The sequence below is a fragment of the Diabrotica undecimpunctata genome, chromosome 8 (genome assembly GCF_040954645.1).
Source record: "Diabrotica undecimpunctata isolate CICGRU chromosome 8, icDiaUnde3, whole genome shotgun sequence".
NCBI classification, from domain to species: Eukaryota; Metazoa; Arthropoda; class Insecta; order Coleoptera; family Chrysomelidae; genus Diabrotica; species Diabrotica undecimpunctata.
Window position 1 is genome coordinate 135,401,882 of NC_092810.1, and position 13,950 is coordinate 135,415,831.

The window sequence follows — 13,950 nt, forward strand, 5'->3', positions numbered from 1 at the left end:
AAAATAATACATGGAAATTAAAAGGGTTTTTGTTTTGTTTTGCTTCTCTTCTCCTTCTTCTTTTTAAATACACATAACTCTGTTCAATGTGCCTCCAGTAAGTTGTCATTCCATTGTTTTTGTGGTCTTTCTACTGATTGTCTTCCTATTGGGAAACCGTCTTTTGCCGTCTTTACTACTCTACTTGTTGTCCTTCGGCTTATATGATCGTTACATTCTACTCTTCTATTTCGTACCCAGTTTGTGATGTTCTCCACCTTGCATCTACGTCGTATATCTGTACTTCTAGCTCTGTCCCATAGCATTTTTCCTAAGTGTTTTCACCTCTGCTGTTTATAACATCCTTTTTGTCCTCTTTGTGTCACGTCTTGTTTATGCCGCGTAGGTCATTATTGGTCTGATGACTGTTTTGTAAATTCTGCCTTTCGTTTCTTTCCCGATATTTTTATTTTTCCATATTGTTTCTTTTAGGCAGCCTGCAGCACTGTTTGCTCTATTTACTTGATCTTTCACTTCGGTTTTGAGCCTTCCGTAGCTAGATAATGTAATGCCTAGATATTTAATCTCCATCACTTTTTCCATTATTTGACCTTCCCGCTCCAATTTCCATCTTAGTAATTTTGCTGTTTTAACCATGCATTTTGTCTTTTTTTGGGGAAATGAACATGTTAAACTTACTGGCGGTTATATTAAATTGGTGCAGCATACGTTGTAAATCAACTTGACTTTGAGAGAGTAGTATGGCGTCTTCTGCATAGCAGATTCTTTTAAGTTGTTTTTCTTCCATTTGTTAACCTTGTATAACCTTGCATAACCTTTTTTAGGCATTTAGATATTATTTCGTCAATAATAATATTAAATAAAACAAGTTTCAATTTGTCCTTCTTCCTAGTTTATTAATCTGACCATATAGATGCTCACAGACAGCTGGTAAATGGTATTCTAGAAAAATGGTATTCTAGTAATAAGCCGGTCGCCGGCGCTCGGTCCACAGCGACATTCGACGATTAAATGTTTCAGAAGAAACCTAAGACTGGTGAAAACGCTAAATCTTTCTTTTAGAATATTAGTTATCTCGGCTCTTTGTGTCCTGTCTTTTTCATTTTCGAGAAAAATAAAATCTTCTATCTCAAGGTAAAGTTGAAAATAATACATGGAAATTAAAAGGTTTTTTGTTTTGTTCTGCTTCTCTTCTCCTTCTTCTTTTTACATACACATAACTCTGTTCAATGTGCCTCCAGTAAGTTGTCATTCCATCGTTTTTGTGGTCTTTCTACTGATCGTCTTCCTATTGGGAAACCGTCTTTTGCCGTCTTTACTACTCTATTTGTTGTCCTTCGGCTTATATGATCGTTACATTCTACTCTTCTATTTCGTACCCAGTTTGTGATGTTCTCCACCTTGCATCTACGTCGTATATCTGTACTTCTAGCTCTGTCCCATAGCATCTTACCATCAATTTTCCTAAGTGTTTTCACCTCTGCTGTTTATAACATCCTTTTTGTCCTCTTTGTGTCACCTCTTGTTTATGCCGCGTAGGTCATTATTATTATTGGTCTGATGACTGTTTTGTAAATTCTGCCTTTCGTTTCTTTCCCGATATTTTTATTTTTCCATATTGTTTCTTTTAGGCAGCCTGCAGCACTGTTTGCTCTATTTACTTGATCTTCCACTTCGGTTTTGAGCCTTCCGTAGCTAGATAATGTAATGCCTAGATATTTAAACTCTATCACTTGTTCTATTATTTGACCTTCCCGCTCCAATTTACATCTTAGTAATTTTGCTGTTGTAACCATGCATTTTGTCTTTTTTTGGGAAAATGAACATGTTAAACTTTCTGGCGGTTATATTAAATTGGTGCAGCATACGTTGTAAATCAACTTGACTTTGAAATAGTAGTATGGCGTCTTCTGCATAGCAGATTATTTTAAGTTGTTTTTCTTCCATTTGTTAACCTTTTTTAGTTCTTAATTTTTTAATTTTTTCGTCCATGATCAGGTTGAACAATAGAGGACTCAGGGAATCTCGCTGTCTTACTCCATTGCCAGCTTTAATATGGTCGGTTAGTTTTTCTTCTACTTTTACTTTTATTGTGGGGTTTTGGTAGATATTTTCGATCGTTTTGATTATTTCTATAAGTATATCTCTTGCATACAGTAAATGAATAACGTCTTTTAATTTGACCCGGTCAAATGTCTTTGTATTTGTAAGGTCCTCGAAACATAGATATGCGAGTTTGTTGTATTCTAATGATTTCTCTTTCACATGCCTTGTTATAAATATAGCGTCAATGCATGATCTTTTCGACCTAACACCTGCTTGATCCTCTGCTAGTGTTTTAATTTCATTCAATTTATTTGTTATCACTTTGGTTGTTAATTTTAGTGTTGTGTTTAATAAATTAATTCCCCTGTAATTTTCTGGGTCCGATTTGTCTCCTTTTTTAAAGTGTATTAGGATGCTTGATCTCCATTTTTGAGGAATTCTATTTTGTTCTATTATTTTTTGGATTAGTTTTAATAGTTGTTTGGTCAGATCTGGTCCTCCGTACTTTAGGAGTTCGTTCGGTATTCTGTCCTCTCTGGTGATTTTTTATTTTTGTGTTTTGTTATGTTTGAATATTAGAAATTATTATGATGAAATATTTGGTGGTTTATTTGAAGTGGTGTTAGAACTAGTTCATCACAATATTGCTGCTTGTTTCTAAAACATACTTCTCTGATTTTGCATAATCATTTTTTAGGCATTTAGATATTATTTCGTCAATAATAATATTAAATGAAACAAGTTTCAATTTGTCCTTCTTCCTAGATTAATAATCTGACCATATAGATGCTCACAGACAGCTGGTAAATGGTATTCTAGAAAAATGGTATTCTAGTAATAAGCCGGTCGCCGGCGCTCGGTCCACAGCGACATTCGACGCCTAAATGTTTCAGAAGAAACCTAAGACTGGTGAAAACGCTGAATCTTTCTTTTAGAATATTAGTTATCTCGGCTCTTTGTGTCCTGTCTTTTTCATTTTCGAGAAAAATAAAATCTTCTATCTCAAGATAAAGTTGAAAATAATACATGGAAATTAAAAGGTTTTTTGTTTTGTACTGCTTCTCTTCTCCTTCTTCTTTTTACATACACATAACTCTGTTCAATGTGCCTCCAGTAAGTTGTCATTCCATCGTTTTTGTGGTCTTTCTACTGATTGTCTTCCTATTGGGAAACCGTCTTTTGCCATCTTTACTACTCTATTTGTTGTCCTTCGGCTTATATGATAGTTACATTCTACTCTTCTATTTCGTACCCAGTTTGTGATGTTCTCCACCTTGCATCTACGTCGTATATCTGTACTTCTAGCTCTGTCCCATAGATTGATTATTACTATAGGTTTTTAAATACCATGATTATTTCTATAGGTATATCTCTTGCATACAGTAAATGAATAACGTCTTTTAATTTGACCCGGTCAAATGTCTTTGTATTTGTAAGGTCCTCGAAACATAGATATGCGAGTTTGTTGTATTCTAATGATTTCTCTTGCACATGCCTCATTATAAATATAGCGTCAATGCATGATCTTTTCGACCTAAAACCTTGTTGATCCTCTGCTAGTGTTTTAATTTCATTCAATTTATTTGTTATCACTTGGGTTGTTAATTTTAGTGTTGTGTTTAATAAATTAATTCCCCTGTAATTTTATTGGTCCGATTTGTCTCCTTTTTTGAAGTGTATTAGGATGCTAATTTGTCCTTCTTAGATTAAAAATCTGACCCTATAGATGCTCACAGACAGCAGCTGGTAAATGGTATTCTAGAAAAATCCTTCAGTGATAAGCCAGTCGCCGGCGCTCGGTCCACAGCGACATTCGACGCCTAAATGTTTCAGTAGAAACCTAAGACTGGTAAAAACGCTAAATCTTTCTTTTGGAATATCAGTTACCTCGGCATTCAAAAATTTAGTTATTGCCGACAATTCAAAGAATTACCTCCTTTTAAATGTAGTTGCATTGGGTTTTTCGATTAACCTTGGGTAAGCCTTTACGTGTCAAGTTCGAAGCTACCATACATTTCAATCCTTATAAAAAACTTTTTTTTGCACATAGTAACAAAAAACACCACTATGTTACTAGCAAAGTTTTTTTAATATTCTAACTCTACAATTCTACGTTACGGTAAGATCAATAATGTTTTAATAGATAATATATGGTAGCTAATTATAATTTATTCTCTTTCAGCCCTGAAGAAGCCAAATTAATTCTCTTTGGCGAAAACGTTCGGCGAAACAATTGATACACATTAGAGTATTTCTTGCAGATTTCCCCAATATTTAAGAGTATACTGTATATATATATATATATATATATATATATATATATATATATATATATATATATATACAAGGATTTCCACAGTTTTCACTGTATTCCTTCACTCAACCGTTTTCTCCAATTTTTCCTGTTTAGCCAGTCCCCTTCCTGTAGGTTTCTTCTACTCATTGCTTCGTCCACTTCATCTCTGAAAGATCTTCGGGGTCTGCCTCTCTTTCTTCTTCTTATCGGGCTCCAGTGTGTTATTCTATTTATCCACCAATTTTGGTCTGCTCTTCTGACATGTCCGTACCAGGTTAACCTCTTCTGTTCGATGTAGTCTATTATGTCGGAGTTAATTCCTATTCTCCTCTTAATCTCCATGTTATTTATTCTATCTCTTCTTGTTACTCTGCAGCTTCTCCTTAGGAATTCCATCTCTGTTGCTCTTATTTTGTTTTTGGTTTTCTTATTTATTGTCCAATTTTCACACCCATAAGTGAGGATACTTCTTGTCATGGTATTATATATTTTTTTCTTTGTTTTCATGCTGATGTTCTTATCCCATAGTACCGGGTTCAATTTTCGTATGCAGTCTCTTGTTTGTCCTAGTCTATTTTTTATATTTTCCTCCGTTGTTCCTTTGTTTGATATTATGAAGCCTAAATACTTATACTTGTCTGTTCCTTTGATTTGTTTATATATATATATATATATATATATATATATATATATATATATATATATATATATATATATATATATATATATATATATATATATATATATATATATATATATATATTCAGTAGGGTACATAATGCTGTATCGACTATCAAAGGGCCTTTAATCTAGTGAAGTGAAATAAGTTGTTGTAGCCTAACCACAGAGATGTGAGTACCTTATAATCTCGTCCACGTTATTGGCAATTTGTACATATCTTCACAATGTCCATTGGAGTACGACAAGATCCATTTGGTTTAATTTATAGAGAAAATACGTTATTCGCAGAGCCACAAATTATTGAAATGGAACGCATTCGAAGAAGAAAAATGTCAAATGTACCTACACTACGCGGATGATTCCATTCTCGAGGCAACAGACGAACAAATCAACGAATTAATCTCAAAGGTGAGCAAAATAAGCAATTAAGAGGATTTACAAATCAACACTTCAAAGAGTAATTAAGATCGCGAAGGCGTTATTTTTAATTAGGGATTATTAAACCATTTTGTTTAAGAACAACTATGTTTTTTGAAGTCGATGGTTCAATTGGTTAAACTTTTAATTTATAGTCAAATTTAGTTTTCTTTGATTCAAAAAATTGAATAATCGTTTGTGCTTCAATGTGCGAATGCTAAAATATTGTCGTATTTTTAATGATTGTTTAAAATATATTTAAATAAAGTATTATACTTACTCCAGCTACGTTAAATTCCCCGTGATGCATCTCTTCAACGGTTCTTTTGTACTTTGAAGAAAACGTCCCATACAGAAATTGGGTAATAATGGAAGACTTCCCTACTTTCGCTGCTCCCATCACTACTATCTTGTGCCTAACGTTGCAAGCTGGTGCGACTCCTCCAGTTCCGACGTGGTCGTTCTTATCAGGAGATTCCGCATCTTCGCTTTTCTGGGATCTGAAACCCCTATTATTATAATGATATACATTCCCGCTAAAATCACTATTACATATTCTTCAAATGATATTTGTAGGTACTTTAACGTACATAAAGAGGTTATCTTTCAATATTTTAAAATATTTACTACAAATAAGTTATTAGTACAGACTGGAATATGTATATACAACTGAAAACAGAGCAAATATGCGCATTTAATATATGCACAATTTGCAGATATGCAAATTTTTTTTAAAGAATATGCGTAATATATCCAAATATGAAGACGTTAACAAATTCATAAATTTTGCATTTAAAACCCAATTTATATAATATGTATTCATATAATAATAATATTTAAACAGTCGTATTTTTTATATAGATTAAAACTGAAGTAAGATTGAAATACAATTTTTTATATTAATTTATTTTAATATAAACAAAATAACAATATTTAAAAAAAGTAACCATACATTCTTATAGTAGATAGATAATTTTACAAACTAGTGTTATCGTTATCAAAACAAGTGACAATAATTTGTTTTTTAAAATTTACTATGAAAATATAAGGTGTTTTTTTTAGGGGTATAGAAATAGAAGTTGGCAACACGTTTTTAAGGGGCGGCCATTTTGACAGCTGTCGGGTGATTATTATTTACTTTAGTTTGACATTTCAATATGAATAGACTGACGCATGAACAACGCTTTCAAATTGTGCATATTTATTTTGAAAATCATAGTTCTGTTCGGAATACGTATCGCGCACTACGTCCATTTTATGGTATACATAATCGCCAATCAGAGCAATTAATTCGATCAACTGTGGAACGTTTTCGCACCACGTTCACTCTTAATGATAATACGCATCCACAGAGACGTCGTACAGTGCGTACAGAAGATGTTGTTGCTGCTGTTGAGCGTAGTATAGAGGAAGGCCCGAATCAGTCTATACGCCATCGTGCACAGCAGTTGGATATGTGTCCATCCACTTTATGGAAGATTTTGCGAAAAGATCTTGGTTTGCGTGCTTACAAAATTCAACTCGTGCAGGAATTAAAGCCACACGATCACCTAGCAAGGCGTAGATTTGGTGAATGGGCCCAAAACGAAATTGCCGTTGATCCCGACTTTCATAAGCGAATTTTGTTTAGCGACGAAGCTCACTTTTGGTTAAATGGCTACGTCAACAAACAAAACTGCCGTATTTGGAGTGAAGATAATCCTCAAGTGTATGTTGAGAAACCACTATATCCAGAAAAATTGACTGTTTGGTGTGCTTTGTGGGCTGGTGGAATCATTGGTCCGTACTTCTTCAAAAACAATGCTGGCCAGAACGTTACAGTCAATGGTGACCGCTATAGAGCCATGATTACTGACTTTTTTATTCCTGAATTGAACAACCATAATGTGCAGGAGCTGTGGTTTCAGCAAGACGGCGCAACATGTCACACAGCTCGTACCACAATGGATTTATTGAGGGAAACGTTTGGTAACCGCATACTCTCGCGTTTAGGACCCGTGAATTGGCCTCCAAGGTCGTGCGATATAACACCGTTAGACTATTTTCTGTGGGGTTATGTGAAGTCGCTAGTCTATGCCAATAAGCCTGAAACGATTGACGAACTGGAGGACAAAATTCGCCGCGTTATTGCCGATATACGGCCACAAATAGTGGAAAAAGTCGTCGAAAATTGGACCTCCAGATTAGACTACGTCAGAGCCAGCCTTGGTGGTCATATGCCAGAAATCATATTTAAAATATAATGTCAAAATATTATCTTTCAAATAAAGTTAATTTCCTGTTCATATAAAAAATAATCTTTGTTTTATTCCACTTTAAAGTTCTATACCTCTAAAAAAAACACCCGTTATTATGCTTTCTGCCTGTTCAAAAAATTTCTTCCAACATCAACAGAAGTTATTGATTCATTTTTAAACTTTATGTTGACATTGTTCTGAAGCTATTATCTTGTGGCGTTTTAAAGTAATTACTATTTAAATGGGAATAAGCCACAATTAAAGGTTAAAGTACCTTTATTGACGTTTCAATTTCCACTTCGGAAATCGTTCTTAAAATAGAAACATTAGTAAATTAAAGAAATTTTGTTGACTCATTTATATTGACAATTTGACAATTTAGACATACATTATACATTTTAAAGTAGATGACTTTAAAATGATATTGCCAATATTGTTGAGTTGTTCTCCTAGGACGACTTTACTTATAAGATAGTTCATTCGATTACATGAAATCAACTTTAACTTGAGAATATCCGTCAGAAAAGATCATAGCATGTAATTCGTCTTTAAAAAGACAAATACATGATATGATGACAGTAGAATTCTCCTGTTAGTGATTCCATAGTAAATTATGAGGGAAAAACCAGGAAAAAAACCTCATAATACTATCCCGACATGGTAAGTATGTGATCGTGCATTTAGTTTACCTTTAATAAACACCAAATTCGGATTATATGTTTCTTATTTAAAAAACATAAATGATGTATTCTCTATATGGTACTGACTTACTAATACTGGTATTTTCCTTTTAATAACTTTCTCTTTCAATATGAGTAATTAGATCCTACTACATTCTGCCGAGGAATTTGCGACACAATTGGTCCCATTTAGCATAATTAGAGCCGTTTCTTTGATTTTTCTCTTTTTACCATCCGTTTCTTTTAGGACTATATTTGAATCATTCCATTGAACCCTATGTTTATTAACCCATGCTTGGTTACATATTTGAGATCTATCAAATTCTCTATTTTTATTATAACATCCATCCATTCCAAAATTAGACATAATAAGCTCAATGGAAAAAATATTTCAATGTTTACCAACCCACGAAAAGGAAGAATACAGAATGTTATGTAAACTTAAATTGGAAAAGTCTATCAAAATTGAACAAACGTTCAAATGAAACGTTGCCTCGTCCAAAAATAAAACGTTGTCAATGAAATTGTTAGGTTGGTTCATCATATACTTGCAGAATTTAGTTCTTCGGTCAAAGTCGTCCTAAGCCAATTCATGTATAGGACGAAGGTACTTTAGAAGGACGGTATTTTACTCTTTTAAGAACGGTAGATACTGAAGACTTTCCAACACCACAATTCCTAGATAATTCTCGCACTGTACAGTGTGGATTTTCCACTGCCGTCAAAATTATGTCTCATTGAATATTTTCATTAATTTTTTGTCTACCTTGCTTCGCTGCATCCCTCACATAACCTACTTCTTTAGATTTTCGTTCTGTTATGCTTACAGTAGATTGTGAATTAGATTCACGATCTGAGTTATCGCGAAAAAGTCGGTATACTTATTTTTGAGTCACGAGTTTTAAATAAATATTTTAATCCTATCACTAACTATTCTTTATTTATTATTTTGTAAGTAACTTATTTTTGCATTTTTGTCAGCCTGCACCAATTTAAAGCAACGTGTTATACATTTTTGGAATCTGCACAGCAAGGGAAATCTATAAATTAAAAAAAATGGGGGTCCCATTAAAAAAATGATGATGATGTCATTATACGAAGGTGTTTGACCCTCTAGATTAGATTATAATTTGAAAAAATAGTAAATTATAATTAAAAATCGACCTGTTTCGGGAATTTGTAATAATGTTATTTATTTAGCTCATAATGAATTTATGCCTTACTTTATGGACGGAATGTATATTCATCTAGCATTACACACCATTCCAGAAGCTCAATTCGGTTTCAGAAGCGAACACTCCTGTGAATTACAGGTATTAAGACTCACAGAATTCATAACTAAAGGATTTAACGAAAAAGCATACACAGCAACCGCATTTCTGGACGTCAGTAAAGCATTTGACAGAGTTTGGCACAAGGGACTCATTTACAAAATGAATTCATTGGGATACAGCGAGGCGATGACATGTCTCCTTGCGTCATACCTTGCTAACAGAAGGTTCCGGATTCGTATAGGGGCAACCCTGTCTGAAGTCGGAGCCCTGGAAGCGGGTGTGCCTCAGGGTGCTGTGCTATCACCATACCTGTATACCATCTATACGGCCGACACGCCAACAGAACCCGGATCTCTGTTAAGTCTTTACGCAGACGACACAGCAATAGCGGTTAGCTGGAGAAAACCGGATCATGCAGCTAATCATCTGCAAAGAGCACTAAATAGATTTAAACGATGGTGCATAAAATGGAAAATAGCCTTAAACCCAGACAAAACTCAGGCTGTAATGTTTAGTCACAGAAGAAGTGTACCAAACCGTGAAATCACGATAGAGAATACCCCAGTAGAATGGACCAACCAGGCAAGATACCTAGGAGTGTTACTTGACAAGAAGCTAACATTCACGGAACATATCAATCAAAAGGTATACAAAGCCAAAGCGCTGAAAAGTCAGCTCCCAACGCTCATAGGCAGAAGAAGCAAACTAAGATTTAAAACTAAAATCAGGGTTGCAAACAGCATCATCATGCCAGTCTTAACGTACGCCTCAGCAGCATGGGAACATACCTGCAAGTCGAACAGAATGAAGAATATCTCAGAATCAAATCATACGAGACGCCTTAAAAATACCAAAATACGTACCTCTAAGGAACGTATTCAAAGACTCAGGACAAACCAGGATCTTACGGACGCTAGACGAAAGAGCATATGATATATTTAATGGACTAACAAACCACCCTAGTAGAATGCTAAGAGAGCTGACGAACTACAACGAAAACATCAGGACGGTACACAGAAGACCAAAGCAGCAAATGGCAAGATATAGGGAGATCCCAAACGAATAACAAAGGATGTAATGGTGCATAGTCGTCAAAACCTCAAGATGAAGAAAGATAGGATACCGACCAAAAAAATCTTCTCTGGCGAGAGGGTACGCTTTTTCTTAGGTTTTTAGGATTTTAGGTAGATATAAGTCCAATATACACCGGGGTGAGTGAGAGCAGTATACACTTGGGAATGCTCACCCCAACACACGCACACAAATAGGATCAAGGAAAAAAAAAGGAAAGAATTGTTGCCCAGGCATATTATAGTACCGAAGCTCCAAGGAAATCCACAAAAAACAAAAAAAAATAAAAACAAAAAAAAAAACAAAAAACAAAAAAAAAAACAAAAAACGGTCTCTCTATCTAAATCACTTTGGATTCATCCAATACTTAAATCTTTTTCACTCTACATTTCTGTAACTTTCACTTTCATCATAGACCAAATATGGAGGGCCCATCTGGCTCTACATATACCGTTTCAACGGACTAGGCCCTTAACGCAGATCAGGTGAATGCTGATATTCTCGCGAAATCCGAGCACTGAGGTCTTGTGCGGCATACAAGGGCTCAGTGGCCGGACCCGACTCGGGTGCTCGGCCGGCGAGGAGAACAAAATTTATTTTGCCAAATCGGCGGCCGAGTGACCGAGCACACACTTTTTTCCGAGCATAGAGTCGTCAGCCAAGGCTGGGGGCTCTATGGTCGGAACACACGCTTTTTTCTTTTGTTTTAGGGACTCAAGTCCCGAAGTCATGATAGAGTAACTTCAATAGAGTCAGTAATGTAAATAGGGAGAAAAGCCTAGATGTGGCTACCCCTACAGTTAGGTGGCATAATCACAGTCATTAAAAACAGAGGGTGTTCCATTACCCAGGACACCTTAAGTAACTTTTAGATCATAAGCCTCCTCACGTAAGTCACACGATGAGGAGGGGTGGAGGAAAAACCTGGGGGTCAGATAGGTACCACTTCGACTAGCGAAGTGTGACTGGTTTGATCTTCGGACATGTGGATCCCATTCTTAGATTGGTATACACATGTTCCTAGGGGCAGGGTTGATCACTGCGTGTGTGTGTGTGTGTATATTCATCTATTGAAATTTTAATTTTAACAAGTATAAAAGCGTAAAATATTGAATATAATGTTTGAATTAAATTTTTCTCTTAGGCTAGCCTATCATTTATGGCAAGATGGTCGTTGTGTGCTGTGTGAAAAATCCTACATATTTATTTCTTCAAATCTATCTGGCCTTTATCTGGGTTTTGATAGTAAGAAATAAAGCGTAACCTTAGCATTAAATAAGTCAATATTTAAATGGTTACAAAAAAAGATACCGAAATTTTAATAATCTAAAAACAATATTTTAAAAAAGTGATGAATGGTTTTTTTTTTATTTTCGAACTAAGTTGTTTAATTGTATAATAATACACTCGATTAAACATCCTTCGCTACCTACAAACACATTCCGAAACGTAACTTTGCGTCAGGAGATTAATCGCGTTTATATGTGCGGGTATTGAGAGAAAAGCAAACATCAGTTTGTGCCCTACTACCCCATCACAGGTAATCCTGTCCTCAATAACGGACCGTTTATTTATATCTACAACGTGCATACATACAATTAGATGCCTCGAAATTGGTGATTTCGCTTAGGTAATTATTGTTCTCGATGGTAACAAGAGACAGCACTCATCTGATGAATTGTGGATTGGTTGGTAGATACGTAAGGGAGTTAGAAATTCTCCCATATAGGTATGTCATGGAACTAATTTATATGTGTGTTGAGCAAACGGGTATTCGCGTGTTTGTCTTTAGTATTGCTACTTTTCAACAACCGCAAAATGTAAACTATTTCATTTTGTTTTGTTTACCTCTTGTCAAGAAGCCTTGCAACTCTAAAGGGTGGCACAGGTAAAATTGCCAGATACAGTACGTTAATTTTAGAACTAGGTATATCTCATTTAAATGGCAACGTTGTTTGGCGTTTATTACTTGTACCGTGTGAGCAAAGACATGTGCGTTTACAGTGTTTTAGCAAACTTAACTGGGGCGTGCTTATTAATATTTTAAAAACTACTTAAAATAATTGTTTTAAACATTTTTTTAATAATGAAGACAGCATACTACTTGAGATACTATTTTAGAGTACTATTTACATAGAGTTTTAAACAGCTCTCAATATTTTTATGTATTGAAATTCGGGTCCGTACTCCTTTGTCGCTTTTGCGCATATTTAATTTGCCATTCAGTATACAGCCTAAGTATTTAACCTTTTTAACTCTTTATATGTTGTACATTGGTACTGGGATTTGCTTTAAATCCTGAATTTATCCTTAAATATATGAGTCGCTCAGAAGCAGAGTGGCCCAACTGATTTTTTTGTATAATTCAGATAGGTACAATGAAATGATAGTTTGAAATGAAAGATATGATAAAATGCTACCTATTTTATCATATCTTTTATTTTAAAATAGCTCAACTAACATTTCACTATATACCAAGAGATGCCGCGAATTGTACAGTTAGGCTAGGTTGACATTTCATATGATTTAGTTATGGAAATGTGGCCCAAGTGACAGTTGGGGCAGTGAGCAGTATGATATTTTAGACATCCTCACTCTTGTCTTGTGTATTTGTATCACTCTTATCTACCGTTCATTCGTTTTTTACAGTACTATCAGCCTTTTATACAGTTTAGGTTTGTTGTGCAATCTTGTGTAACGGTGAGTAAATTATTGTAATTTGTATTAATAGTGATAGTAAATATCTCGGCTAAAAATTGAAATTAGGATTCTACATGTTTTAAGATTATAACCTTAAAATCATACCCTTAAAATAAAGAAAGCAGACTCGTTTTTTAAGCAATGTTGCAAAAGTATAGGTTAATCTTTAACTTCAAGACAATTGATTACTTGACTAAATTGATATTGTTACATAGAATATTGTTGAATAGAGAATATTGTTATAGTTTGGAAATGCCGTTGTCGCATACATCCAGTACTCGTGAACCCAGCGAATTTAAAACAGGTTATTGCTCTAACTTCCATCCACCATTTGATGATGAGACTTCTACAACTAGGGAAAGCTTCAGAAGAACTTGTGGAACCTGGATCAAGTAGGGATAAAAAAACGCAAAAAAAATAAGTCAGTTTGGAAAAGTTTTAAGTCTAAGTTGGAAAGAAATTCAGGAAAATCATATTTCAATTTTCGTGGTAAAATCGTGTCTGCGCAACAATTTTGTATGGAGTTTGTAGATGTCCAAGAAAGTGTC

At 34.7% G+C, this 13,950-nt stretch overlaps 1 protein-coding gene across 5 annotated transcripts in view; it reads right to left on the reverse strand.

Moving 5' to 3' along the window:
• LOC140448063 (ras-related protein Rap-2b) overlaps positions 1 to 13,950 on the reverse strand; it is a 431,656-nt gene that overhangs the window by 96,851 nt on the left and 320,855 nt on the right. For 3 of the 5 annotated variants that reach the window (XM_072541113.1, XM_072541114.1, XM_072541112.1), the window contains exon 3: positions 5,721 to 5,949. In XM_072541113.1, coding sequence (XP_072397214.1) covers positions 5,721 to 5,949 — 229 coding nt within the window. The remainder of the gene's footprint in view (positions 1 to 5,720; positions 5,950 to 13,950) is intronic. The other 2 variants (XM_072541116.1, XM_072541115.1) reach the window with 1 other exon arrangement.